Here is a 27,820-nt window from a genome sequence, read left to right on the forward strand (position 1 = left end):
AGAGGGGCGGGACTTCCCTGGAGCCTTGTCTCAGCCCTGTGAGGGTGGCAGGGCACCACGGGCCTGGCTCCTTCACCAGCGGTTCCATCAGTTCCAATCTGAGTTTCCCAACCTGGTTGGGAAGCCAGACTCCCAAGGGAAAGGGCAGGGGTTTATCCTCGCAGCCTTGCCTGGGCGGGCTGAGCCCTGGCTGTGACACCTGCTTGTCTAGTGCCCTCCTGCCTCGCTCAGCGCCAGGCCGCGCCTCTGCCCCGGGGATGCCTCTGCCCCGGGGCCCCGTCTGCCTTCTTCAGCTCTGGAGCAGCCACCCCCATGTTGGTACCCAGCTCCCAGCCTGGTCCCCGTGGCTGTGCCCTCGGGCTGCGGGGAGGGCTGGGTGGGCCAGCGTGGGATCCTGTCCTGGAGCTGCTGCCCACCCGTGCTAAGCGGATCCTCTCCATCCCACAGCCTCCTTGGTGGTCACGGATGTGACCCAGTTGCGCCAGCTGCGGTCCCTGGAGCGCGTGCAGGGCACCAGCATCACCCGGGAGCTGCTGTGGTGGTGGGGCATGCGGCAGGCCACGGTGCAGCAGCTGCTGGACCTGCTGTGCCATCTGCAGCTCTACCGCGCCGCCAGCATCGTCCTGCAAGGTGAGCGTCCTGGGCCTGGTACGGTGGTGCCAGCCTCTTGCCTCGCGAGGGTGGGCGAGCTAGGCAGGGCCTGGCCTCGAAGCCTTTTCCAGGCTTATTGTTTGTGAATTCGTTTCTAGTGGGGGTCCTGGGGCTAGAACTCAGGGCCTGGGCGCTTGTCCCTGAGTTTTTTTCACTCAAGGTTGGCATTCTACCACTTGAGCCACAGCTGTACTTCTGGCTTGGCAATTAATTGGAGACCAGAGTCTCACAAACTTTCTTGCCCCGGCTGGCTTTGAACTACGGCCCTGAGATCTCAGCCTCTTGAGTAGCTGGGATTACAGGCAAGAAGCCACTTGTACCCCCAGCTTTTTAAGTCTTTTAATTGACAAAAAGGTAGGGGAGCCAGGTGCCAGAGGCTCCTTACTACTCAGGAAACTGGACCTGGGGAATCATGGTTCAAGCCCAGCCCAGGCAGAAAGGTCCATTTGTGATTGAACACAAAATTCCAGGCTGAAGCCAGGAGCCAGTAGCTCACACCTGCAATCCTAGCTACTTGGGAGACTGACATCTGAGGACTGAGGTTTGAGGCCAGCTGTGGCAGGAAAATCCAGGAGCCCAAAAAGCCAGAAGTGGAGCTGTGGCTCAGGGGCAGAGTGCCAGCCTTGAGTGAAAAAGGTATGCACGAGTATGAGGCCCTGGGCTCAAGCCCTAATACTAGAAAAAGAACGAAAGAAAGAAGGAAAGGCAGGCAGGCAGAAGAGAGGGAGAGTGAAAGAAAGAGAAAAAGGAAGAAGGGAGGGAAGGAAGGAAAAAACCAGAAACACTTGAGGATTTGGAAGGCTTCTGTCCTGACAGAGACCATAGTCTTGTGAGAAGATGGTTAATGGGGAAAGAAGTAAATAATTCTGAAATTAAATGGGCCAAGAGGATGGCCAACCAGAAAAAGGAGGGCAGAGAGATCAGGAAAGGCCAGTCATGAGAGGAAGGCAGGGGAGTGGAGAGAAGGCAGATCTGGGTGAAGATCTGGGTCAGCAGCCTGGCAGGGAGGGGAGGAGGCGGGGTGGGGGGTGGGGGGTGGGGGGAGGTTTGGACCACAAAGCCTGAAAGCAGAGAAGTGCAGGGATTGCATCACGCGCCCCCCCCCCCCCCCCCCCCCCCCCCCGCCATTGCCGTCACAACCCACTGACGACTAATCTGGGGAAGTCTTCATTAACCATTTGAGGGTAGCAAACACCACAGCACTTGACACTTTGAAAGTGTGGGGCCTCGGCAGACCCTGGAGCCCTTCTGGGCCCCAGGAAGCCTGGGCCAAGACCAGCACCAGGTGACTCAAAGCCCTCCTGAGTTCTTTCGCAGGGGCTGAGCTGAGGGGCAGTTCAGTCCAGGGAAATGCTAGGGGTGTCTTCCCCCTTGGCCTCTGACTGGAACTTTCCTTAGACCCCAGCATTCCTGTTATGCCTGTACCTTTCTCATTTCCCTTCCCCAATCCTATTTCTCTTCCCCTTGAGCTGGGTCCCTGCCGCTCTGGGGGCGTGGCTTATTGGGGGAGGGGGGAGGCGGGAGGGGAGGGGGGGGAGGGGAGGCGGGGGAGCCTTTACCGGACTCTGTCCTGAGCTTTTCAGAAACCTTGGGAGTCCCTGTGAGCTCAGGGCGGGGAGCTCCCAGGGCCAAAGCTTGAGCTTTGTTTCTGGGGTCCAAAGGTCAAAGTCCTGGGGGAGGGGACTTGAGGCTAGTTAGATGTTCTTTTTGTGTTTGTATCTGTCAGATTATTAACTTGAAGAAGTTAATAAGCTTTCTCAAAGTTGGAGAAACTCCTTTTTTTCTTTTCTTTTACTGCTGGTGCTGGGCTTGATCTCAGGGCCTGCAGCTCTCCTGCCTTTGGCCCTGGGCGTTGGCAATCTGCCACTCGCGCCACGCCCCTGCTTTCTGCATTTTTTTTTTTTGGCTGGTTAATTGGAAATAAAAGTCTCCTGGACTTTTCTGCCCAGACTGTCTTTGAGTTGGGATTCCCAGATCTTGCTGCCTGAGTAGCTGGGATTATAGACATGATCGCCAGCACCCAGTTTGGGGCTGGTCTCATGGCTGGTGGCTGCTGGGTCTGACCATGAGTCTTCGTTCTTTCCTGTTTTCTCTGCTTTAATTGCCAAGGCCATTGTTATTGAATCTGTCCAACTTGAGATGTAAGAATGACTTCAGTCAGTACTGAGGGCTATGGTGGAAGCCAGGGCCAGGCCTCCTCAGCCCTCCTGCTCCAGCAAGTCCACCGCCAGTCAGCCTGCCTTCGCTCTTCCATCACTTCCTTTCCTTTCCTTCCCTCCCTCCCTCCCTCCCTCCCTCCCTCCTTTCTTCCTTCCTTCCTTCCTTCCTTCCTTCCATCCTTCCTTCCTTCCTTCCTTCCTTCCTTCCCTCACTACCTTCCTCCCTCCCTCCCTCCTTCCTTCCTTCCTAACTTTTCATGCCAGTCCTGGGGCTTAAACTCAGGACCTGGGTGTTGTCCTGAGATTTTGTTCAAGGCTAGCACTCTACCCTTGAGCCACAGTTCAGAAGAGTCTCATGGACTTTTTTGCCCCGGCTGGCTTCAAACTGTGATCCTCAGATCCCAGCCTTCTGAGTAGCTAGGATTACTGGGGTGAGCCACCAGTGCCTGGCTTCTGGAGGTTTCTTTTTCTGTGTGTATGTGTCCTTTGCTGCCCAAAAGCCCTTACAAACAGTCCACCACTGAGCTCCCTTTCCCCACCCATCTTCTTGTTAGTTTTGCTATTTTCATGCAGTCCTGATTGTGCAAGCCCAGCAGGTCAGACGTTGGGTTTGACAGCCCTGCCAAATTTCCTTCCTGCGCCTTCCCCCATTGACAGGGGACTTTGGGGACTTGGGGCTCCGGCCTAACAGAAAATGAACCCTCCTTTCCCCTAAGTGGCTGGGCTGTTGCAAGAGTCACCTGCTCTTTGAAAGTTCTGGCATTCCACCCGGGAAGGAAACAAATCCTGGGCTGGATTCAGACTCTGAGGCTGCTGGCTCTGTGTTGGGCATAGACCCTACCCAGAGGCCGGGGCCTCTGACTCCCACGTTTACTTAGAACCTGATATTACCAGCACCTGATACCACCTCACTGTGTGTGTGTGTGTGTGTGTCTGTGTGTCTGTGTGTCTGTGTCTGTGTGTCTGTGTGCCAGCACCACAGCTTGAACCCAGGACCTCCTGCTCTCACTTGGCTCTTTCTGCTCAAGGATGGCACTCAACCACCAGTGTCACCGCTTTACATCCAGCTTTTTTTCTGGCTCATTGGAGGTCAAGTCTCCTTCCCTAGATGGCTTTGAAGTAGGATCCCTAGATCTCAGCTTCTAAGTAGTTAGGATTACAGGTGTAAGCCACCAGTGCCTGACTTCTTCACAATTCTTGTTCCGCTATTTTCTGCTCACTTCTGGCCCAGGAGGCCCCACGTGGTCTGGCTCTTGCCCAGCTCTCTGCCCTCATCTCCACTACTATCTCCTTCCTTCCACTTAGCCGGGAGGGCCTTCATTTGAGGACCTTTGCACCTGTCATTGGACCTGGTCCTTCCCTACTTCCTGTGCAATCGTCTATGGCTGAGCCTCTTCATCTTCTGGGTCTGAGCAGCGCCTCCTCACAGAAAGATTTGGGGGCCCCCCTCCCTCAAACTTCTATGCAGTGCTGGGATTTGATTTAATTTTAGGCTGGCTTGTATGTGGTGCGTGTGCGGTGCGTGGCGCTGGTGGGCGCAGACCCTGACAAGCACTCTCCGTCACTCCTGGTCCCTGGGGTATGTTTTGTGTCACTAGCTTAGTGGCTTACGACTCATTCTGTCTGTTTTAGTAAAGGGTGGCATCACCAGGCCTACCACCACTGGGTGGGTACGCCACAAAGGCGCTTCTCAAAAAGACACCTGTGCCTGGGTTGGCCTCATCCTGTGTGTAGCTTGAGGTGGGAGTTGCGAATGGCATGTGTGCTTGCGTGCGTGTGTGTGTGTGTGTGTGCACGTATGCGCGCATATGCACATATGTATGCGTATGTATGCATTGGGCGAAGGATGCCCAGGAGAAACGTGGACCATCAGCTGTATGAGTTGGCAGCTAGCACTAGGGTTCCTCAGCCCTAGCCAAGAATCACTTTGCTTTGTTCTAGAAGACTTCTAGCTGGGAGCAGTGTAAGGACTCACACAAACATCTAAGTCTTGCCTCACTGTTTCCTCGTGGGGGCGTGGGCGTGGAGTCTCCACGGTGCGCTCACAAGGAAAGAATTCGTCCTGGTCCTGCTAGCAGAGCCTGAGTCTGTGACTGGACTCCATGTCCCGGGCAGCCAGGGGAAGAGGCCCGGAGCCTCAGGGGTCAGCCAAGGCCTCTGCATGGCAAAGCTCTCCGGAAGCGGGGCGTCAGTAAACGCTCCGCATGGAGCTCAGCATGGAGGGTCTGCTTCCTCTGGTGGAAGTCAGAGCTGGCAGCCAGACCTCGCCCAGGCCCGCCCCGCCCCGGCCCGCCCCGCCCCGCCCAGGCCCGCCCCGCCCAGGCCTGCCACTTTGCCCCTGTGGCTACTTGCTATCCAGGCCCTTCCCCAAATTGCTGCCTACCTAGACCCAGTTTCCATAGCCGCTCTTAAAATGTTGAAAATAGGCTGGGTGTGATGGCATATGCCTGTAATCCCAGATATTAGGGAAGTGGACGCAAGAAGATGGTAGTGTAAGACCGACCAGTCCAGGCAACGGTGACTTGACACCTTGCCTCAGAAAGGAAATGAGGCCGAGCGCCAGTGGCTCATGACTGTCATCCTCCCTACCAAGGAGGCTGGGATGTGAGGACTGTGGTTTGAAGCCAGCCTGGGCAGGAAAGGCCATGACACTCCTTTCCCTACTAAACCACCCAATAGCCAGCTAGCCTGGAGCTAGTCTGGACAGAGCCCAGGCCCCGAGTTTAAGCCCTAGGAGCAGCGTGGGAGGCTCAGTGGTGGGTGCCTGGTCTGCTTCCACCACAGGGAGAATCTTCCAGAGCTCCCTGAGTTCTGTCCTCCACCCACCGCTGTGCTTGGGCCTCCTGGCTGCATAGCCAGCCCTGTTGTGCTGCGTCTCCTGAGAAGTCAGTGCAGGCCGCTGTGTGCGGGCGGGGGAGGGGATGGCCTGGCAGTGGCTCCTGCTACGGTGCCTGGGTCATGGCCTGGGCAGGCAGGAAGCCCGCCTGGCACAGCCTTTCTCCCATGCTGCTCTATTTTTATCTCTCCAGCAGCATCCTGTGGTGCAGTCAGCCTCCACAGCGGGCCCCACACCTGCAGGGAGCTGGAAAGGGCAGGGATTGAGAAGGGATTTTCTGTCGGAGGTAGGAAAAGTGCAGAGGCGAGGCCTGTCCTGTCTGTCCAGGACGAACATCAGCACGTGTGGAGACCATGATGCTCAGTGCTTGCACTTTTATCTGGGTGCCAGTCCTGGGGCTTGAACTGTGTGTGCCAGTCCTGGGATGGGGCTTGAACTGTGTGTGCCAGTCCTGGGCTTGAACTGTGTGTGCCAGTCCTGGGCTTGAACTGTATGTGCCAGTCCTGGGCTTGAACTGTGTGTGCCAGTCCTGGGCTTGAACTGGATGTGCCAGTCCTGGGCACTCCTCCTGAGCTTTTTTGCTCAGGGCTAGCACTTTGCCACTTGAGTCATCATGCCACTTCTAGCTTAGTTTGAGAGGTCATTGAAGATTTAAAAAAATCTCAGGGCTGGGAATGTGGCTTAGTGGTAGAGTGCTTGCCTAGCATGCACAAAGCCCCTGGGTTCGATTCCTCAGTACCACATACACAGAAAAAGCCAGAAGTGGCGCTGTGGCTCAAGTGGTAAAATGCTAGCCTTGAGCAAAAGAAGCTCAGGGACAGCGTCCAGGGACTCATGCCTGTCTTTCTAGCTATTCAGGAGGCTGAGATCTGAGGATCTTGTTCAAAGCCAACCTGGCTTTGAAAGTACAGGAGCCTCTTCAATTAATCACCAAAATAAAACAGGAAGTGGAGCCGTGGCTCAAGTGGGAGGGCTCCAGTCGTGAGTGAAACAGCTAAGGGACAGCACATCAGTGTCTAGCCCCTAAGTTCCAACCCCAGTACTTGAACTGGGGAAAAAAATTGTGGGAGCTCATGTAGCTCCCTAGCAAGGGAAGGTTCTGAGTTCAAATCACATTCCTAATGTCCCTCCCCTGTGAGCCCCCTACCTACAGTCTCAGTGTTATACAAGCTGGGTCAGGGCTGAAATCAGAAAGAACCTCGATCTTTCTCATCTCTGCCTGGCATGCTAGGCTTAAAAGAGAGAGTGTGAGCCACAACACCTCCGTTTACTTATTTGTTCCTTTTGGTGGTTGGGGGAATGAAACCAGGGCCGTGGCCGCCCCCACAGAAGTGCTCTACCATTGGAGCCCCGGATTGTTTACCTTGAAAAGCCTCATCTCAACCCAAAATACCCTGAAAGGGGGTTTTCTCAGGAAATGACCTTGGGCTGTCAGCTGACAGCTGTGGCTTGGTAGCCCTGAATGACTAGGTGCTTTCTGTGTGTGTGTGGGGGGGGGGGGTGGAGGGAGGGTGTTAATCATCTCACACTCCAGGGCTGTGGCCCTGCCCATTGGTGAATCTCAGTGCCTGGGGTGGGACACAGTGGGAAGAGGACAGAAGGATGAAAAGTCAGTAGATAAAAGCTCCCTTGGCCCTCACAGGGGTGGCTGGTACAGCCTGCAACCTCCATGTTCCTGTGGACAAAGACGGGTGTGTGCTGCAGGGAAACAGCCAGGGTGTGTGCTGGAACTGTCGCGATGGGAGCCAGGGGTGTGTGGCGCCACACGAAGGCCGTCCCTGCGGTGCAGATGGACAGGCCTGGCCAAGACCAGGATTAGAACCCAGGCCCTGACTTCCCCGCTCTCCGGTTCCGTGGCTGGTTTACCTCAGGAAACAATAACTGCCTCTTTGTGCCTTGTTTTCAGGGAATCCGGTTTTGGAGAGCATCCCGGCGCTGCCCGGCTTCCCCGGGGCTGTGCAGCTGGGGCCGGGGGCGGATCCCGCCAGGAGCGGCCAGGGCGAGCCGCGGAAGGGGCAGCCAGCCAGGCCCGACTCCTTTCTGCACCCAGGTAGACTTCATGTCATTCATTTTGTTTTCTTACTTAAAGCAAACTTATTTAAGGAAATGATTTTTTCTCGCTAGTCCTGGGGCTCGAACTCAGGGCCTGGGCACTGTCCCTGAGCTTCTTTTGCTCAAGGCTAGCACTCTACCACTTGAGCCACAGCACCGCTTCCAGCTTTTTCTGTGCATGTGGTACTGAGGAATCGAACCCGGGGCTTCATGCACGCGAGGCAAGCGCTCCACCATTGAGCCCCCTTCCCAGCCATGAAGATGTGTTTTATAAGGATATCCCACCCAATGTATAAGACCCAAACTTAGGAAAAGCAATGAAGGATGGCTTAAATAAAAAAAAAGAACACATGAGGCCCTGGGTTCGATTCCTCGGCACCACATAAGCCGACAAGGCTGGAGGTGGCGCTGTGGCTCCGGTGGCCAGCGCCCGGGCCAGAGCTCAGGCCCTCGGCCGACACCACCACCACCAAAATCAGCGACAGGAAAGTGAGGGACAGACGCCAGCGCAAGGGCGCCGCGCGGGGGGGAGACGTGGAGCGCGCGCACGGGACACGCGTTCTGCGGAGTAGCCGGGCCCACAGGCCCTCAGCGTCCGCCGCGGTACTCCCTGGGATCAGCCTCCAAGGACGCTGTTTGGCATGGCAGCCGCTGTGGAAGTTTCTGGAAGGCAGTCCCTCGCGGCTGTCTGGGCTGTGGGCGGGGCGGGGCGGGGCGGGGCGCGGGCTGCGGCCCCCCTGGGGCTCCCCCTGGGGCTCCCCCTGGGGCTCCCCCTGGGGCTCCCCTCCGTCCTGCTGACCCCTGCTCCTCCTTCCAGCGTGCGCCCCAGCCGAGGCCCCCCAGCCGGAGCCCACGCCCGGCTCCCCGAAGGCCGGCCTCCCTGCCTCCCCGGATCTGAAGGTAACCGGCCTCCCTGCCTCCCCGGATCTGAAGGTAACGGCCCTCCACGGCCCTCCTCACATGCGGCTTCCTCATCGCCTGAGGGCCTCCTCCCGTTAGCCTGCAGCCTGCTGGGCCGCGCTCCGCCCCCGGGCACGCACGCACGCACGCACGCACGCACGCACGCACGCACGCACGCACGCACGCCCTGTGAACCTGTCCTCCGCTCGGGGCCTCGAGCTCGCCCTCCGCTTTTTCTGCTCGTGGCTGGTGCTCTACTACTTGAGCCACACCTCCAATAAAGCTTTGTTAGTGTATGTGAGCTGGTACTGGGGCTTGAACTCAGGGCCTGAGTGCTGCCCGTTAGCTTTTTTTTTTTTTTTTGCTCAGGGCTGGACCTGTCTCACTTGAGGCGCGGCTCCGCTTCTGGCTTTTTGTGGGTTAGTTGGGGATAAGTATCTCTTGGACTTATCTGCCCAGCTGGCTTTGAACTGTGATCCTTGGTGATCCTTAGCTCTCAGCCTCCTTGAGCCACCGGTGCCCAGCTAGAATTTCTTTTTCTAGGCTCCTATTAGGCACCAAGCTCTAAAACCGAGTAGAGAATTGGTTTGTCTATATAAGTGTATGGCCTGCTCTCCAAACCCCAGTCCCTGCATGTACCCTAGGGCAGTTCATGGACCAGCCGTGTCCCCTCAGCTCCCACCCCCCTGGAATAAATGCCTGGCTGTGTCAATATTATCTGCCAGGATCCCATGCTTATCTTTATTTTTGCTGGTGAAGAAACGGAGGTTCAGAGAGGTTGAGTAACTCACCCAAGGTCACACAGCAAGTTCCAGATAGAGCTGGGATTAGAACTTGGGCCTCTGCGTGTCATCTTTATCACTCCTTGCAGGATCCCTTCCCCTCACACTCTCTCTCTCTCTCTCTCTCTCTCTCTCTCTTTTGGGTCTGGTCGTGGGGCCTGAACTCTGGGCCTGGGTGCTGGCCCTCAGCTCTTTAGCTTAAGGCTAGCACTCTACCACTTGAGCCACAGCACCACTTCCGGCTTTTTTCTTTTTGCTTATGTGGTGTTGAGGAATCGAACCCAGGGCCTCATGCATGCAAGGCAAGCACTACCACTGAGCCACCTTCCCAGCCCTCCCCTCCCCTCCCCTCTCCTGGCTGTGGTATTCAGGGTCTCCCAAGGCAGCTATAGGAAGCAAATTTCCATTAGTGAGCCCTGCCCCTTCTTCCTCTGCACCCCCAGTACGGCAGCACCTCCTTCCCGCAGCAGGAGGCACGTGTGAGCGTCCCTGATGGCGGCCTCTTCTGGAGCGAGGCCGACGTGGTCCAGGCAACCCGTAACTTTGACCAAAGCCACAGGATCTGCGAGGGGACATTCGCTGACATCTACAGAGGGCAGAGGCATGGCATGTCCTGGGTCTTCAAGAGGCTCAGAGAGGTGAGCCTGGTGGGGATTTACCCTGGGTGGAGGCTGCCCAGCAGAGGCTCGGCCTCACGTTCCTGCGTCTTTGTCCACAGACAGCCTGCTCCAGTCCAGGGTCCGTGGAGAGATTCTTCCAGGCGGAGGTGCGGGTGTGCCTGAGGTAAGCACCCTTGGGGGAGCGAGCACTGCCGCCGCTCACACGGGGCCCTGGAAGGGGCTGCTAGGCGCCAGGCACTCTGTTATCGATTGCTTTAGTCTTTCTGTAGCTACAAATGAATATTGCAGAGTAGGGAGCTGGTAAAGAATGGAGGGTCATTTAGCTCCCGGTTCTGGAGGATGGGAAATCGAAGCCTGTGTTTCTGGCGTCTGGTGAGGGCCTGGCCTCTGTCCCTGTGCTCTTCAGCTCAAGGCGAGCGCTCTACCACTTGAGCCACAGCGCCACTTCCAGTTTTCTGGTGTTTTATTGGAGGTAAGAGTGTCACGAACTTTCCTGCCCGGGCTGGCTTTGAACTGTGACCCTCAGAGCTCAGCCTCCTGAGTAGCTAGGATGACAGGCGTGAGCCACTGGCGCCCGACTTCAAATAGGACTTTGTGAACCCAAGTTGACTTAGGAAAACACATTGGAATCGTGTCATATAGAAACTCAAATGATCAGGCGCTGGTGGCTCACGCCTGCTCCTCAGGTGGAGATTTGAAACCAGCCCAGGGCAGGGAAGTCCATGAGACTCTTATCTCTAGCAAAAAGCTGGAAATGGCTCTAATGGTAAAGTACTAGCCTTGGGGGGTGGGGAAAGCAAGAGTTCCAGGCCCTGAGTTTAATACTGGCAAAAAGAAAAAAAAGTGGCGGGCGGGGTGCGAGGGTGGGGGCTTGGGAGGGGGAGGGACCGCAGAAATAGTGGCCTGAGAGGCAGAAGGAGAGCTAGGAGGGAGTGGAAATGGTGGCCAGAGGACAGTTCACGTCAGAGCTAGGCTGACTCCGGTGTGTGTGTGGGGGGATGTCTGGGAGCTGGCAGCCTCCTTGACAAAGCCTCCATCCTCTAAGCCTCCGTCCCTGGAGGCAGGGTGCCGATCAGGAGAGCAGGGTGGGGTCTTTAGGCTTCTAAGCATGCTTGTGGCACATGGGAGGTTACTGATGGCCCTGGGGTGCAGGGGTGAGGTGGGAAGGGAAGGGTGGGCAGCCTTTGCCAACCTGCTCCTCGCTTGCTCTTCACACTGCGGCCTGGTTTCAGAGGCTGCCATCCCAACATATTACCTCTGCGGGGCTTCTGTGCGGGGAGAGAGTTCCACAGCCTGATCTACGCCTACATGGAGAACGGTTCCTTGCAGGACAGACTGCTGGCCCAGGTAAGCACGGGCCACTGTCAGGAAGAGAGGCAGGCGGCCTCCAGTTAGGGAGCAGCGCTTGGGCCCTCTCTGCGTGCTGTGCGGGACTCTGGATGAGAGCCTCGCAGCTCCCACAGCTGTTGCCAGGCCTGAGTCTGCGTCCCAAGGGAGCACAGCTGCCCAGCATCCGGCCAGCGCACCTGCTGCATTCACCTGGCCCACACCGTACCCCAAAAACAGAGGACCAAGGCTTCCTGTAGGCTGTTTTCTGTGGTGCGAGGGGCCAACCCCAGTTGGTATCCATGCCAGATGAGTGCTCTGCCACTGAGCAATACCTCAGCCAACACGCCAGCATCGCCACGTTCTACCCAAGGGAGCGGAGGCTCAGAGACCGTAGCTGTGCACTCCAGGCAGGCCGTGCGCTGACCGTGTGTCCTCCTGCCTTCCCTCCCTCAGGGTGGCGCCGACCTGCTCACCTGGCCCCAGCGCGCCAGCATCTGCTCAGGGATGCTTCGTGCCATTGAGCATCTACACAGCCTGGACATCATCCACGGAAATGTCAAGAGGTGAGAGGAGTAGACCCTGCCTCGGCCCTCCCCTCGCTCTGACTCTTTGCTTTTCCCCTCCACCTCGCCTCTCCTGGGTGTCATCTTGTGTTGGTATTGGGATTTGCACTTGTAAGCTGGTGCTCTCGCCATGCCTCCAACTCTATTTTTGCTGTTTTGTTTTGTTTTTTTGTCAGTTGTGGGTCTTGAACTCTGGGCCTGGGCGCTGTCCCTCAGCTCTTCAGCTCAAGGCAAGGGCTGTACCACTGGAGCCACAGCACCACTTCCAGTTTTCTGAGTGGTTTATGGGAGATAAGAGTCTCACAGACTTCCTTGCACAAGTTAGCTTTGAACCGTGATCCTCAGATCTCAGCCTCCTGAGTAGCTAGAATGACATGTGTGAGCCACTGGCGCCTGGCTTTTTTTTTTTTTTAAAAATACTGGTGTTAGAACTTGAACTCAGAGTCTGAGTGCTGTCCCTTAGCTTTCCTGCTTTCCCTTCTCAGGGCTGGCTCAGAAATTCCACATTGAGGGTCTTCAGTGACTGCCCCCCCCCAAAGGGCCTGTGACCTCCCACAGTCTCCATGACAACCGCTGCTTGCTTTCCCACAGCTCCAACGTTCTGCTGGACCACAGCCTCACCCCCAAGCTGGCTCACCCCATGGCTGCCCTGTGCCCTGGGGACGGAAGGTCCAGGTACACCCTGATGAAGACGTGCCTCTTCCAGGCGTCCGCGGCCTACCTGCCCGAGGACTTCGTGAGGGTGGGGCGGCTGACCCAGCGAGTGGACGTCTTCAGCTGTGGAATTGTAAGGGCTGCTGCGCTGCTCGCCCTCCGCCTGCCCCGCTGCTCACCCTCCGCCTGCCCCGCTGCTCGCCCTCCGCCTGCCCCGCTGCTCGCCCTCCGCCTGCCCCGGCTCCTCTGTGGCTTTAGGACCCAGCAGAGGCGGAGGGGCGGCCCACGGGCGCACGGCCACGTCTGCATGGACCATTTTGTCACTTTTGTTCTTTCTGTGCCAAGGTTTAAGTTCAGGGCCTTGCGCTTGCTAGGCAAACCCTCTACCACTGAGTCATACTGCCAGCAAGTCTTTTCTTTCTTTCTTGGTCCAAGACCAGGACTCAAATTCGGTACCTGCAGCCATGTTTGCTCATTGGCTGGTGCTCTACCAACTGAGCCACCCCTCCAGCCTCCCTCCCCAGTGCTTATTTTTTGAGATGGAATCTCAACATGTTATCCAGGTTGGTCTTGAACTTATAGGCTCAAGTGATCCTCCCATCACAGCCTCCTGAGTAGTTGGGATTATAGGCAGGTACCCGCTTCCAGTGCCTGTTTTGTATGGCTGTGAGATCCTCAGCTCTCAGCCTCCTGTGTAGCTAGTATTGTAGGTGTGAGCCACTAGTACCCAGCTTCACAGAGTTTCTTCTGCCTGAGCTGGCTTTGAACCCCTGTCCTCTCAGCCTCCTGAGTGGCTAGAGTGTGAGCCACAGACATTTGGCTTGTTCTTGTTTGCGATTGTCTATCCAGCCATTTGTCCAACGCCCATCCATTCCTCTGAGGCTTCCCATCCATCCAGCTATCCATCCACTCAGAATGTGTTCCCCTTCCCTACGCCTTCCTGTCCACAACCAAAGTCAAACAGGGTTTTGTTTTTGTTTTTGTTTTTTAAGTGAGAGCAGTTAAGAGTGAATTTGGTAGTGACCGTAGGCTGTGGTCCTTGAAAACCCAGCAGAGGAGGGAATGCAGGAGTTCCCAATGTCAGGAAAAGATGGAACCCTGCTTTCTCAGCCTGTCAGCCAGCCTCTGTATTCACAGCCAGGGGAACTCAGGCTCAGAAAAGCTCGCCAGTTTCCCCAGACAGCTGCACCCGGGGCCTTGCCTGCTCCCTGCCTCTCCCGTCCTGAACTCTGAACTTCTGCTCTGTGGCCACAGTCCCTGTGCACTCATGTCTGCACTCCAGCCCCGCCCAGCGCCCCCCTGACCTCCTTGGGTGCCAGTTCAGCTTCCTTCTCTCTGTCTGTCCAGCCTCCTGCTGTCCTTGCCTCTCTCCAGCCACCGGGAATGTTGCAGAACAACAGCTTTCTGCCAGCGGGGCTGGCTCCGCCTCCTGCTGCTCCTTTACAGCTAGCTGCACTTGGGAGGCTGAGGCAGGAGGATCACAAGTTCAAGGCCATCCTGAGCTGTATGGCAAGACCCAGTCTCAAAATAAAAACAAAAACTGAAGCCGGGCACTGGTGACTCACGCCTGTCATCCTCCCTCCCTAGGAGGCTGAGATCTAAGGATTGCAGTTCAAAGCCAGCCCGGAAACTGGGGAAACTCAGTGAGACTATCTCCAATTAATCACAGAAAAAGCCCCAGACGTGCTACAGCTCAAGTGGTAGAACACTAGCCTTGAGAAAAAGGAGCTTAGGGACAGCACTCAGGCCCAGAGTTCAAGGCCTAAGACTAGCCCACCCCCTCTTGCCCCCCAAAAAGGTGGGGGTGTGGGGACATGATACAAAGAGAGAGTAAGGGATAGTTTCTGAGCGGATGGCCTGCGCATGTGCAGACTGTTACTGTTTTGGGGCTGGGGATGGAACCCAGGGCCCAGCACACGCTGAGCACCTTCTCTATCACCAAGATGCACTTTGCCCTGTGTTTTGCTTTTTTTCTTTATTTCTCTGCCTTTTTCTTTTTTTTTTCTTTTTTTTGCCTCTGCCTTCAAACCCTCACTCTTCCTTTGTTTCTTGCTTTTAATTCAGTCCTTGGCTTTACAGTTGACTTTCTCATCTGTCTGTTTATTCACCCATCTGTCCGCTCATTTGTCCTTTCACTCACTGAGGGCCCTCGTCTCCCTCCGCCCCTCCCTTTTCTCAGCCCCGATGGGTGCTTATGATTTTGAGCTTTGGTCCCTCTGGGGTGGGGAGCACTGGGCTTTATTTCTTGATTTTTAATGACTCCTATAAACAGCCCATCCAGGCTCAGGGACAAAGGCAGAGGCAACGGACAGTTGATTCCCCCCCCCCCGCCCCTCCCCCCAAACCCTCCCAGGCCACTGCCAGTGTGTTAGTAACGCCACAGGCCCTGGGCATCTGGGTGGTGGATTTATTTATTTATTTATTTATATTTTTTTGTCAGTCATGGAGCTTGAACTCTGGGCCTGGGCACTGTCCCTCAGCTCTTCAGCTCAAGGCTAGCGCTCTACCACTTGAGCCACAGCACCACTTCCGGCTTTTTCTGCTTATGTGGTGCTGAGGAATCGAACCCAGGGCCTCATGCATGAAAGGCAAGCACTATCACTGAGCCACCTGCCTAGCCCTTAGATTTAATTTTTGTAAGTGGATTTGTGCGTGCGTGCGTGCGTGCGTGCGTGCGTGCGTGTGTGTGTGTGTGTGTGTGTGTGTGTGTCTGTGCATGTGCCTGCACACAAACATCAGTAGGCCTAGGACTTGAACTCTGCCCCTGGGTTCTGTCCCTGAACTTTTTTTTGGTCCAGTTGTGGGCCTGAACTCTGGGCCTGGGCGCTGTGCCTCAGCTCTTCAGCTCAAGGCTAGCACTCTGCCACTTGAGCCACAGCACCACTTCTGGCTTTTTTCTTTTTGTTTATGTGGTGCTGAGGAATCGAACCCAGGGCCTCATGCATGCAAGGCAAGTGCTCTACCACTGAGCCACCTTCCCAGCGCTTCCCTGAACTTTTTTGCTCAAGGCTAACCCTCTGCCACTTGAGCCATACCTCTGTTTCTGGCTTTTTGGTAGTTAATTGGGAATGCGTCTCATGTACTTTTCTTCCCAGGCTGCTTTGCACTACAATCCTCAGATCTCAGCCTCCTGAGAAGCTAGGATGACAGATGTGAGCCACCGGTGCCTGGCAGCTACCAGCAGCCAGCTAAGCTTTTTTTTTTTTTTTTGCCGGTCCGGGGATCAAACTCGGGCTGGGCGCTGTCCCTGAGCTTGGTGTTGCTCAAGGCTAGCACTCTGCCACAGTACCAGTTCCAGGTTAATTTGAGACATGAGTTTCATAGACTTTCCTGCCTAGGCTGGCTTTGAACCATGATCCTCAGATCTCAGTATTCTGAGTAGCTAGGATTACAGGCATGAGCCACCACACCCAGCCCAGGGTTTTTTGTTTTTTGTTTTTATTTTTATTTATTTATTTTTAGATATAATCTTGCTATCAGTTTCTCTCTAGGATGGCCACAAACGGTGATCCTCCTATCTCTGCCTCCTGAGTAGCTGGAATTACAGGCATGTACCACCATGCCCAGACACATACTTAAGTGTTTGAGTCCCCTCCTTCTTGCTTTGCTCTCACTTAATGAGACTTGCCACGTGGCATGTTTAGTTGGAGGTGTTTGGGGGCATTCCCATGGTTGGGTGGTATGTCTGCATCAGGTGGCACAGCCGGCCTGGGCCTCAGACATTTTCTCAGTGAGAAGAAGCTTCTCTCGGCCCAAATAATTCTGCTGACCTTGGACATGAGTGTGTGGACTGTGCTAACTCCAAGTTCTGTTCTGTCCAGGTGTTAGCCGAGGTCCTCACTGGCATTCCTGCCATGGATAAGAACCGGAGCCCAATGTACCTGGTGAGTTGCTATGTTGATTCTTCTTGGCCAGCTCGTAGTCTTGGGCTCTGTCACTGCGTGGGCTTGGAGAGTTCCCCTTCCAGAACCGTCTGTTTTGTAGATTGAAGCATGGATCCCCCCACCCCTTCCCACACACAGTGTCATTTCAAAAGTGCAACTCAGCTTGACTGCTGAGGGTTACCCACACGTCTTCAAGTCATCTCGAAGCCTGTGAAGGGCACACAGTGTCCCCAGATGAGGAACTGGTTCTGAGTGCCATCTCAGAGCTGGGCTCCTGAGTCAGGTCAGCTGGAGAGAGTGTGTGTGTGGTGTGTGTGTGTGTGTGTGTGTGTGTGTGTGTGTGTGTGTGTGTGTGTGTGTGTGTGTGTGTGTGTGTGTGTGTGTGTGTGTTGCACTTTTTTTTTTCCAGTCATGGGGCCTGAACTCTGGGCCTGGGCGCTGTCCCTCAGCTCTTCAGCTCAAGGCTAGCGCTCTACCACCTGAGCCACAGCGCCACTTCCGGCTTTTTTCTGCTTATGTGGTGCTGAGGAATTGAACCCAGGGCTTCATGCATGCAAGGCAACTGCTCTACCACTGAGCTATCTTCCAAGCCCACATTTTTTTTTTTTTTGCCTGTTCTGGGGCTTGAACTCAGGCCTGAGCACTGTCCTGAGCTGCATTTTTGCTCAAGCACTCTACAGCTTGAGCCACAGCACCACTTCTGGCTTTTTTTTTTTCTTCCGTGTATGTGGTACTGAGGAATGGAACCCAGGGCTTTATGCATGCTAGACAAGCACTCTACCCCTAAGCCACATTCCCAGCCAGTCTTGTACTCTTACTTGGCTCTTTTGCTCATGGAGAGCACTCTATCGCTTGAGCCACAGCTCTACTTCTGCCTTTTTGATGCTTAATTAGAGATAAAAGTCTCAGGGAGGCTGGGCGCCGGTGACTTACGCTTGTAACATTAGCTAATCAGGAGGCTGAGATCTGATGATCACAGTTCAAAGCCAGTCTAGACAGGAAAGTCCGTGAGACTCTTATTTCCAATAAACTACCAGAAAACTGGAAATGGCGCTGTGGTTCAAGTGGTAGAACACTTGCCTTGAGCTGAAGAGTTGAGGGACAGCACCCAGGCCCAGAGTTCAAGCCCCATGACCGACAAACAACAACAACAAAAAACTCTCAGGGACTTTCCTGCCTGGGCTGGCTTCCAACTTCAATCCATCGCAGCCTCCTGAGTAACTAGGATTATAGGTGTGAATACTGGGACCCAGCTAGAAGGGTTTTTGTTGTTGTTGTTTAAGGTTTATACATGTGGAAGATACCGGATTTTATTGGTTTTAAATCTGATTTCTTTCTCTTCCTGTAGACCTGAATGTAAGTGTCCCAGTGTCCTGCTGCTGTCTGCACGCAGTCTGGCGGTGATGGAGTTTAGTGAGAGGAGAGGGTAGATGTGTCTTGCTGTGGTGAGGGTGGAGGCAGCCCCCGCTGCTGGCTGGCTCTCTTGGGGCTGTGGTTGACTTGGTAGCCAGGGAGCATCCGCTGATTTCTAGCAGAGCTAAGATGGTGTGTGCCCTCCGCTGCGGCTGTGGCGGCTGTGCTGGAGAAACACGACTGTGTGAGAGAAAAGACAGATTAAAAAAAAAAAAAGACAGATGGAAGCTGGGCGTTGCTTCTCACACCTGTAATTGTAGCTAGAAGCTGAGATCTGAGGATCAGGGTTTGAGGCCAGCCTGGGTAGGAGTCTGAGAGTCTCTTATCTCCAATTAACTCCCCGAGCTAGAAGTGGAACTGTGGCCAAAGTAGAGCACTAGCCTTGAGCACAAAAGCTTAGGGACAGCACCCAGACCTTGAGTTCAAGCCCCAGGACTGGCAAGACAGGTGGATAAGGATGCTGGCTGTTTACTGATGGTGTGAAAGGCAGGAAGACAAGTAAAATATCTACTGGTGAGGAAATGGTTATGGAACTTGGGATACATTCATACATGCCATGGAGAACCATGGAGTAAAATTTATAAGCTGGATGCCTGTGAGTCATGCCTGTAATCCTAGCTACTCAGGAGTCTGAAATTTGAGGATTGTGGTTCAAAGCCAGCCCAAGCAGGAAAGTTCATGAGACTCTTGTCTCCACCAGAAAACCAGAAGTGGCACTGTGGCTCAAGTGGTAGAGCGCTTGCCTTGAGCTGAGGGAAAGTACCCAGGCTCAGAGTTCAAGCCCCATGCCTGACAAAACAAAGAGCCAACAAACCTAAAGGCACTAAAGATGTGTGTGTGTGTGTGTGTGTGTGTGTGTGTGTGTGTGTGTATGTGTATGCACATGTGCTCATGTGCATCTAAAGATGTGTATGTGTGTGTGTGCACATGTGCTCATGTCCATCTAAAGGGGTGTGTGTGTGTGTGTGTGTGTGTGTGTGTGTGTGTGTGTGTGTGTGTGTGTGTGTGTGTGCGCGCGCGTGCTCATGTGCTCATGTGCATCTTCATCTTCATCTCTCTGGAGGTGACGTTTACTCATCCGAGGTGGAGGAGATGGAGTGAGCTCCAGCAGAGGCATGGCGGTCAGCCATGGCAGAGATAGGAAAGGGATCCAGCTTCATAGAAAGGGGTCCCCCTCCCTGCCTTCCCCCCCAACAGCCATCCTGGAAACTGCCGTGGAATGCCTCTGGGCAGCTCGTCTGGAATTGGAGCTGTGCCTGCAGCTGTCACTTGCGGGTGTCAGTCAGGGGCTCCCGCCCTTGTGGGATAGTGGTCTGGGGTGAGCACCCCGGGGGTCTCCTGGGACTCTTCTGTTCCCCAGCCCCTTCCCTGTCTTCTTGTAAAGTGGGTCACTCGGCCCCAGGCGGGGACGCCGGGTTTTACTGATTGCGCGCTGGCAGCGTCTGCTCTGTCTGCTGGGCCTCCCAGTTCCTGTGCCTGGCAGCTTTTTGGGTCAAAGCGTTTGTCAGGAGCCCCGAGCTTCCATTCAGTCACCGCCCCCCATGCGATGACTTCCTGGGTTCTAGGCTGCTGGCCTGGGGGCCCTGGTCCCCCCCCTCTGCTCTGACATCAGGCTTCCTTCTGTTACTCAGCGGTGGTAGAGACGCCAGCCAAGGGCCCCCTCCCTAAGTCAGGCGGTTACTGGGAACTGGGATCTGTTCCCCATGGCGGAGGCCTCCGTCTGGGATCCTGTGTGGACTTCTACTGGTGCTTGTGATCTACCCACGTGAACACGACAGAGCTGTGCAAAAGGCAGTGCAGGCTGGGTGCTAGTGGCTCATGCCTGTAATCCTAGCTACTCAGGAGTTTGAGATCTGAGGATTGACATTCAAAGCCAGCCCCAGCAGACAAATCCATGAGGCTCTTATCTCCATTTAACCAGCAAAAAGCCAGAAGTAGAGGTGTGGCTCCAGAGGTAGAGTAAAAGCCAAGTAGAGTATGAACACACACACCCAGCATCGATAAGCCCTTGCCAGGGTTATTCTGTAAATATATAAACAAATATTCTTTTTTTTAGGCGGGGGGCAGTCCTGGGGCTTGAACTCAGGGCCCAAGAGTGTCCCTGAGCTTGTTTTGCTCAAGACTGGCACTCTTACCACTTGAGCCCACACATCCGCTTACTGCTTATTAGTGGTTAATTGGAGATAAGAGTCTCACAGACTTTCCTGCCCAGGCTGGCTTTGAATTAACAGTCCTTAAATCTCAGCCTCCAGGGTAGCTAGGATTATATGTGTAAGACACTGGCACCTAGCATTGTAAATATATAACTATAATATTTTTAATTTTTATTGGCTTAGGTTGTTATACAGGGGCTATTTCATGTTAGTTGAGCTGAATTGCTGGTGGTTTGAGGCGCACAGTATTTTTTTTTGGGGGGGGGTCCAGTCGTGGGCCTTGAACTCTGGGCCTGGGCGCTGTCCCTCAGCTCTTCAGCTCAAGGCTAGCACTCTACTACTTGAGCCACCTTCCCAGCCCACGCACAGTATTCTTTTTTTTTGGGGGGGAGGGGGGTCCGGTCGTGGGGCCTGAACTCGGCCTGGGCGCTGTCCCTCAGCTCTTCAGCTCAAGGCTAGTGCTCTACCACTTGAGCCACAGCTCCACTTCCGGCTTTTTTCTTTTTGCTTATGTGGTGCTGAGGAATCAAACCCTCATGCATGTAAGGCAAGTGCTCTACCACTGAGCCACCTTCCCAGCCCCAGCGCGCACAGTATTCTTGAATCCTTAGTTCTCCCATTTGAGTGGGGAAACCAAGGCAGAATGGGGCTGGTTCCATTTATTTATTTTAGCACTTGCTGTTTGTTGTATTTTTACTTATTTATTTTATTTTGTATTTTGAGGCATGGTTTCACACGTTAGCCCTGGCTGGCTTCAAACTCCTCCTCTTCCTTCCTGCTTCATCCTCTAGAGTGCTGGAGTTATAGGCAGGCACTACTACACCTAGCTCTACCTCATTGTTTTTTCTTTGTGCCAGCACTGCGACTTCAACCAGTGCCTTACACTCTTGCTTAGCTTTTTTGCTCATGGCTAGGGCTCTACCACTTGAGCCATACTCAGTTCTGGTTTTTGCTAGTTAATTGGAGATATGAGTCTCTCAGATTTGTCTGCTGGAGATGGTCTGAATTGCAGTCCTCAGATCTCAGCCTCCTGAGTAGCTAGGATTCCAGTTAGGAGCTACCAGTGGTAGTGATACTATTAGCATTTATGACTAAGTGATATGATTAGTATTTATCACTAGTACACTATGTGAGTGATACGATACTGTTAGACTAATAGACTGTAGACTACATAATAGTCTATATAGTCTACAGACTATTAGTCTATAGATGAATAGATAATCGATTATGCAAATGATATTAATGAGTGTCATTTCAGTACTTATGAATGATATCATTTGTCTATTAGTTATGAATACTAATCCATAACAGACCCCTTCATGTTTCATCTGTGTGCTTCAGACACATTACTTTGTTGCTGTTGTGGAAGACCTACGCATAGGCATTTTGCTGGTTAGGCTTTCCTGACCTGGGCTGGAGGGGAGGCGCCCAGTGGGGGGGGTGAACGGCGTGCCCTGGGCACGAGGGAATTTAGCAATTCTCCACTTGCCCACAAGCCCTTTCCTCCCTTCCTCCAACAGAAGGATTTGCTCCTCAGTGAGATTCCAAGCAGCACTTCCTCACCCTGCTCCAGGAAGACAGATGTGGAAAAGGTGATGGCCCAGGAGATCTGCCAGAAACACCTGGAGAGGAGGGTAGGGTCACTGCCGGAGGACTGTGCCGAGGCCTGGGCCGCAGCTGTCTGCCTCTGCCTGCGGCGGCGCAACGCCAGCCTGGAGGAGGTGAGCCGCCCCCGACCCGGTCTGTGCCGCCACTGGTGAGCTCACCCACCAGGGCTGTATCTGGTTATCAGTAGCAGAGTCTGCCGGCGCACACGTCAGCACCACCGTATGGTTACGGGCGACGTGAGGGCAGGTGTGTTGCTGGGACCAGATACTCTGATGTTGACAGAATTCTTCCTGCTTTTCTGGAATAATTCTCCTCCTCTTTGTCCTCCTCCTCCTCTTCCTTTTCCCCTCCTTTTTCTCCTTGTTGTTCGTGTGTGTGTGTGTGTGTGTGTGTGTGTGTGTGTGTGTGTGTGTGTGTGTGTGTGTGTGTGTGTGTGTGTGTGTGTGTGTGTGTGTGTGTGTGTGTGTGTGTGTGAAGCAGTATTCATTCTCTGCTTTTCTAAATTTTTTTAACTTCCAAGACTAGGAACGCCCTCAAGGACCAAGTCTGTATTACCTAGTGCATTTTTTTGTTAGAAGTGATAGAAACGCATTTCTCAAACTCATAGGCACACATGGGGAGGGAGTGAGGAAGATATGAAATATGAATAGGGGATGATGAACTTGGTCACTTAACCCTGCAGCAGAGAGGGTCCACATTGCTCTGCTCTCAAGGCAGTTGGGCCCTGGGTCTCCAGGGCATGGGTGTTGGGCCCTGGGTCTCCAGGGCATGGGTGTTGCTGTGTATGTCTCTGTTTCCATCACTTGCCTCTGCTTCATCCTATGAATCCCTAAGTTGGGTGGAGAATCTGGTTCTGCCTGTAGAAGGCAAAGGGTTGTCTTTTCAACTCTAGGTGTGTCCCAAGTCTCAAGGAAGGATTCTGATTGGCCCTCTTTGGTAACAGGCCCAACTCTGTACCAATCATTGTGGCCAGAGGAATAGGATTCTATGATTGGTCCATCTGGGCTCATCTGCACTATTTGTGGCTAGGAGGGTGGTAATTAAGTTCAGATCTCTTCAAAGGTGGCATACAGTTCTTCCAACAACACAGTCAGTGCTTGTATTTCTCTTAGAGGCCAGGTGTTGGCCCTCTGCTCTCAGAGTAACAGTCTTCTCTGCCTGCTCTTCCCCAAGGCCCGTGGCTCCATGGTTGCAGTGGAGGAGCGGCTTCAAGGTCAGCTGTCAGTCCCATGGAGTGGGCTTTCTGAGGCCACAGGCTTGTCTTCCAACACCCCAGAGGAAACTGATGATGTGGACAATTCCAGCCTGGACACCTCCCACTCCTCCACTGGGGCGGCCCCCAGTTCAGGGGCTGTGTCCCAAGCTGTCTGCGCAGAGGGTGGAGCAGGAAGGCTGCCGGCCACTCAGGAAGTAGAGGCTGATTCCTTGTCCATGGCCTGTGGGGGCCCACAGTCCGCCCAGGATGGTAAGCACAGGAGGTCAGGCTCATCTAACAGCTTCTTATTGGAGCCTGCTACCTCTTCCTTGTCTATCTCATTTATTCCTTTTTTTTTTTTTTTTTTTTTTTTTGGTTGTGGGGCTTGAACTCTGGGCCTGGGCACTGTCTCTGAGCTCTTCAGCTCAAGGCGAGTGCTCCACCACTTGAGCCACAGCACCACTTCTGGTTTTCTGGGGGCTTATTGGAGATAAGAGTCTCACGGGCTTTCCTGCCTGGGCTGGCTTTGAACTGCAATCCTCAGATCTCAGCCTCCTGAGTAGCTAGGATTACAATCGTGAGCCACTGGCACCCAGACTACTTCTGGTTTTCTTGGTGGTTCACTGTAGATAAGAGTCTCAAGGACTTTCCTGCCTGTGCTGGCTTTGAACTGCAATCCTCAGATCTCAGCCTTCTGAGTAGCTGGGGTTACAGACGTGAGTCACCAGTACCCAGCAAGAGTGGTTTCTTATTTATGTTTGTGTGTTTTTGCAGTGCTGGGGATGGAACTCAGGGCTTCACACGTGGCAGGCAAGTGCTCTGAGACACACCCCTAGCCCTGGAGTGGCTTTTTAAAAAATAGTGCATGGCACTCTTTGTTTAAAGTTCCCTTTGCCCTAGAGCCAGAAGAAACCTTTTCTGGGACCAGCAAGACCCTGGTCCACTTCTTCCTTCTGGCCAGCCACTTAAAAAATACGTTTTTTTCTTGGTAGTTAGTATAAAGATGATGAACAGAGGGGTGACAGTTACATAGGTCAGGCAATGAGTACATTTCTTTTTGGAATGTCACCCCTTCCCTCGCTCTCTCCCAGTTTTTCCTTCCTTCCTCACCCACAAGTTGTAGAGTTCATTTTCAACAGGGTTTAGTGAATACCACTGTTGTATTTGTTCACCCTTTGCCCCCCCATTTCTGTGATTCCCTTTACCCTCCCAAAGACAGATAAACAATCAAGACAAAAAGAATACAAAAACAATGAAGAAAAAAACCATTGTTTCCACTTCCTAGAGTTCATTTTGATAAATATTATTTTCTATGATCAGAGGCGCACAGACACTGCGCTTTTGAGTTTCTCCCCTAAGACTATCCTCCTTTGGTCTCACTGTGTGTGAATGCCTGGAGTCCTGTATAATTGATCCTGTCCTGGGGTATTATTTATAGTAGGAGGGATTTCACTGTGATATCTCCATATCTTCTCAGGCACTTTGTTTTTCTTTGTGCCAGTCCTAGGATTTAAACTCAGGACCTGGGCATTGTCCCTTTCCTTTTTTTTGGCTCAAGGCTGACACTCTGCCCCTTGAGCTATAGCTCCATCTCTAGCTTTTGGCTGGTTAATTGGAGATATAAGAATCTCACAGACTTTTCTGCTCCAGCTAACTTGAACCATGATCCTCAGATCTCAGCCTCCTGAGTAGCTAGGATGGCAGGCGTGAACCATTGGTACCCAGCTGAGGAAGGCCTTTTCACTAGGGCGTTCCTGTCCCCTCACTCACTGGATGTCAAAGCTGTGACCCCGGAGTGGAGAGGGAGGGAGGGGCAGGCTGTAAGCATTGTGGGCTCCAAATCTCTCCCAGCCTAGGATGGTGCCTGGCACCCCCTCCTCTTTGGAAAGTAGGGGAAGTTGTGGGCTTCCCTACAAAGACAGAGTAATGAACCTGCTCTTACCTGCTCCTGGGGGCTTATTTGGAAACTTGAGTCATAGGAGATTCTGACCAAGTCTACCTTTTAAAGTATTATAAGAATAGTACTTTTGGTTCAAGTTGCTCTACCTTACTTTGTTTATTGAACATCAGCTACAGAGATTTCCTGGAAAATCGAGATCAATGAAGCCAAAAGGAAACTAATGGAGAAGATCTTTCTCTACGAAGGGGAGAAACTGGACAGCATTGAGCTCTTCGGGCCCTAAAGCCCGGAACACAGTTGATGGCCCTGGACCACTGGAAAGACAAGTTGTTCAGTCAGTGGTAGAGTCCAAGGTCGGTCACGACGTGCAAACCAAACCTCAGCTTTCCCTGATGGAAGGGAACTTCCATTTCGTAAGAGTGAACTAGGGGACAAGGGACCTCTGCAGAAATCCAGAAGTGCTCTTTCTGTCTGGGATATGTGAGGCAGCGTGAGGTGTCAGAAGAGACTGAACTAGCGGGCCTGGCACATGGGACCAGGATATGGGTGGCTCTGTGGTTCTGGGGGAGCCCATGATGAAAACCACCACCCCAGGAGGTGCTCTCGCTCCTCCACACTGACAGCAATTCTTCAGGCTCAGCAGAGGTTTCCAAAGTTAAGATCTGCCCACATATTTGCCAAGGACTACCTGCAGGCCTCCCTGCCTGAGATTTCTACCCTGTGTCTTCCAACCATTCTTAGCTCAGCTCTCCAGGGTCCCTAGTTATAGAAGTGTGGACACCTGCTTAGGACTCTGTGGTTTCCATTTATCAGCCCTCTTGTGACCTGCAGATAAAGGTGCTTGCTTAGCATCATAATACACCATTCCCCTAACACATTAAAAAAAAAAATTGCGCTGCTACTGGGGCCTGGGTGCTGCCCTTTAACTTTTTGTTTTGCTAAAGCTGGCACTCTACCACTTAAGCCACAGCTCCACTTCTGGCTTTTTGCAATTAATTGGAGATCAGAATCTCATGGACCTTCCTGCCAGGACTGAGTTTGACTATGATCCTCAGATTGGATTACAGGCATGAGCTATTACCACCCAGCTTTTGGACACGTTTTTAATGGGAGCTTTTATTTTCAGACTATGTGTTATTTTTGGCTGGATGAAGAATCAGTTGGACCAGTTTTATCAATCATTCAGTTAAATCATTTAAGTTCTGTGATATCAGTTTCCTTGAGGGTAATTTCCGCTCATCCTCCCTGCCTTAGCCGCTAGAACAGGATGTGGTTCCAGAAAGCACTTTGAAGAATGCACTTGTCCTGTTTTATAAAATAAAAGGTATTAACCAGCCACAGTGGCTCATGCCTATAATCCTAGCTATTCAGGAGGCAGAGATCTGATGATTAAAGTTTGAAGCCAGCCCTGGCAGGTAGGTTTGTAACCTACCTTCCAGCAAAATGCTGGAAGTAGAGCTGTGGCTAAATTGGTACAGCAGTAGCCTTGAGCACTAAAGCTAAGGGACAGCACCCAGGCTGTGAGTTCAGTCCCCAGTTCTGGCACACACATGTATACACACACACACACACACACATATACACTATATACATATATATATAATGTGTTTCTGTCATGTATGTAATGTTTATACAGTGCATATATTTTTGGAAAACCATATTGTAGATCTTTTGTGAAACAAATGCTATTTTCTATTTCATTAGGAGAAATGTCTTATTTAATTCTATAATGATTATTTTTGAAAAATAAAAATATATGTAAAACCAGAAATACCTTGTAATTACTATTATGTCCAGATGAATTTGTTTTGAGGTGTTTTTCAGCCCAGGGTGGGCTAATCAGCTGTAATCTCACTCACTTGTGTTGTAGAGATATTATGTAAACCATTTCCTCCATGGATGAGAGATGGTTTTCATTCTGGTTGCTACAAACTTGTATTAATGTGGTGTCATTGCTCTACCACCTCAATCATTCCTCCAGCCTTACTTTTTGCTGAATATTTTTCAAATGGAGTCTAGCAGCCTGAGACTGTGATATGCCAAGTCTCTATTGAGTACAAAATATTACAGGCAGGAGCCAGTGGAACCCAGCAATTATGTTTTCTTGATCCTACCAAGCTAATGGATGAAATATTATAATTTAGGACTGGGGGGCTTTATTAGGTAAAGCACCCGCCTCCAAAGCTGGAGACGTGAGTTCAAACTCAACTACCACCACCACAAAAAAAAAAAAAAAAAAAGAATTCTATGCCTTTATTTTTTCTGCAGGACTGGGGGCTGGACCCGGGGCCTGGGGCATGCTAAGCCAGCAGACTGCTTCCTGGGCTGCCTCCTGCCCTTGCAGAATGTTTACCTCTGAGACACTGTCTTGTGAACCTGAACTGGAGGTCCTGGATTACAGGCATGCCCAAAGGTGCCGGGCTCGCGGATGTTCTAGGTGTCAAGGACTCTGGGCCACTGCATCCTGTTCTACCCAGTCTACAATGGGGTGAGCAGGGCGAGCAGGGTATGCCAGGAGAGGAGGGCGGCAGCCTAACGAGGAGCCCGCCGGCGCCCTCTGCCGGCGCTGCGGACCGGTCTGGGAAACCGCGGCCCAACCTCCGCTTCGCGAGTTCCGAGCCCAGGCGATAGCCCCGCCCCAGCTTCCTTCCGACCAATGAGCGAGCTTTTTCAGGTGTAGGGCCCCGCCTCCAAGCCGCTTGACCAGCAGGCGAGCTCCATCTTGCCAGGAGTTCCGCCCCCTCCGGCTTCCAGCAATGGGCGCTCTCGGTGCGGCCCAGGCCCCGCCCACCCCGCGCCGCGGGCCGCGTTCAGTGGGGCGGGCGCCAAGGTGGCGGCCTGAGCGGGTTCCGCGCGGGGAGAGGCCGGTTTGGCCGCCGGAGGAGGGCAGGCGGCGGGCTGCCTGCCGGGCGGGCCTGGTCCGGGCCGCGGCGGCCGAGACGCCAGGGCGGAGCGGGGGCTGTCGGGCGGCGGCGGCCGGTTCCCGCGGGCCCCTCGGCCCGGGGCGGGCCGCCGCGGGGAGCAGCCCTGTCCTGGCGCCGGGCCTCGGGGCGGCGCGCGGGCCCGGCCGCCATGCGTGGGGCGTAGAGCGCCGGGCGAGCGCCGCACGTCGGCGAGGGCT

At 53.5% G+C, this 27,820-nt stretch overlaps 1 protein-coding gene across 4 annotated transcripts in view; it reads left to right on the forward strand.

The window, feature by feature from the left end:
* Positions 1-26,461, forward strand: part of LOC138824804 (interleukin-1 receptor-associated kinase-like 2) — a 32,687-nt gene extending 6,226 nt beyond the window's left edge. The window contains exons 2-13 of one of the 4 annotated variants that reach the window (XM_070019101.1): positions 448-630; positions 7,553-7,696; positions 8,516-8,631; positions 9,848-10,018; positions 10,099-10,163; positions 11,233-11,347; positions 11,783-11,892; positions 12,484-12,679; positions 16,368-16,430; positions 21,517-21,717; positions 22,778-23,069; positions 24,870-26,461. In XM_070019101.1, coding sequence (XP_069875202.1) covers positions 448-630; positions 7,553-7,696; positions 8,516-8,631; positions 9,848-10,018; positions 10,099-10,163; positions 11,233-11,347; positions 11,783-11,892; positions 12,484-12,679; positions 16,368-16,430; positions 21,517-21,717; positions 22,778-23,069; positions 24,870-24,982 — 1,769 coding nt within the window. In that variant the 3' untranslated portion in view covers positions 24,983-26,461. Of the gene's footprint in view, positions 1-447; positions 631-7,552; positions 7,697-8,515; positions 8,632-9,823; positions 10,019-10,098; positions 10,164-11,232; positions 11,348-11,782; positions 11,893-12,483; positions 12,680-16,367; positions 16,431-21,516; positions 21,718-22,777; positions 23,070-24,869 lie in introns of all 4 variants that reach the window. The other 3 variants (XM_070019100.1, XM_070019102.1, XM_070019103.1) reach the window with 3 other exon arrangements.
* Positions 26,462-27,820: the final 1,359 nt, after the last annotated feature.

The sequence above is a fragment of the Dipodomys merriami genome, unplaced genomic scaffold, assembly GCF_024711535.1.
Source record: "Dipodomys merriami isolate MVZ:Mamm:240054 unplaced genomic scaffold, mDipMer1.0.p SCAF_13, whole genome shotgun sequence".
NCBI lineage: Eukaryota > Metazoa > Chordata > Mammalia > Rodentia > Heteromyidae > Dipodomys > Dipodomys merriami.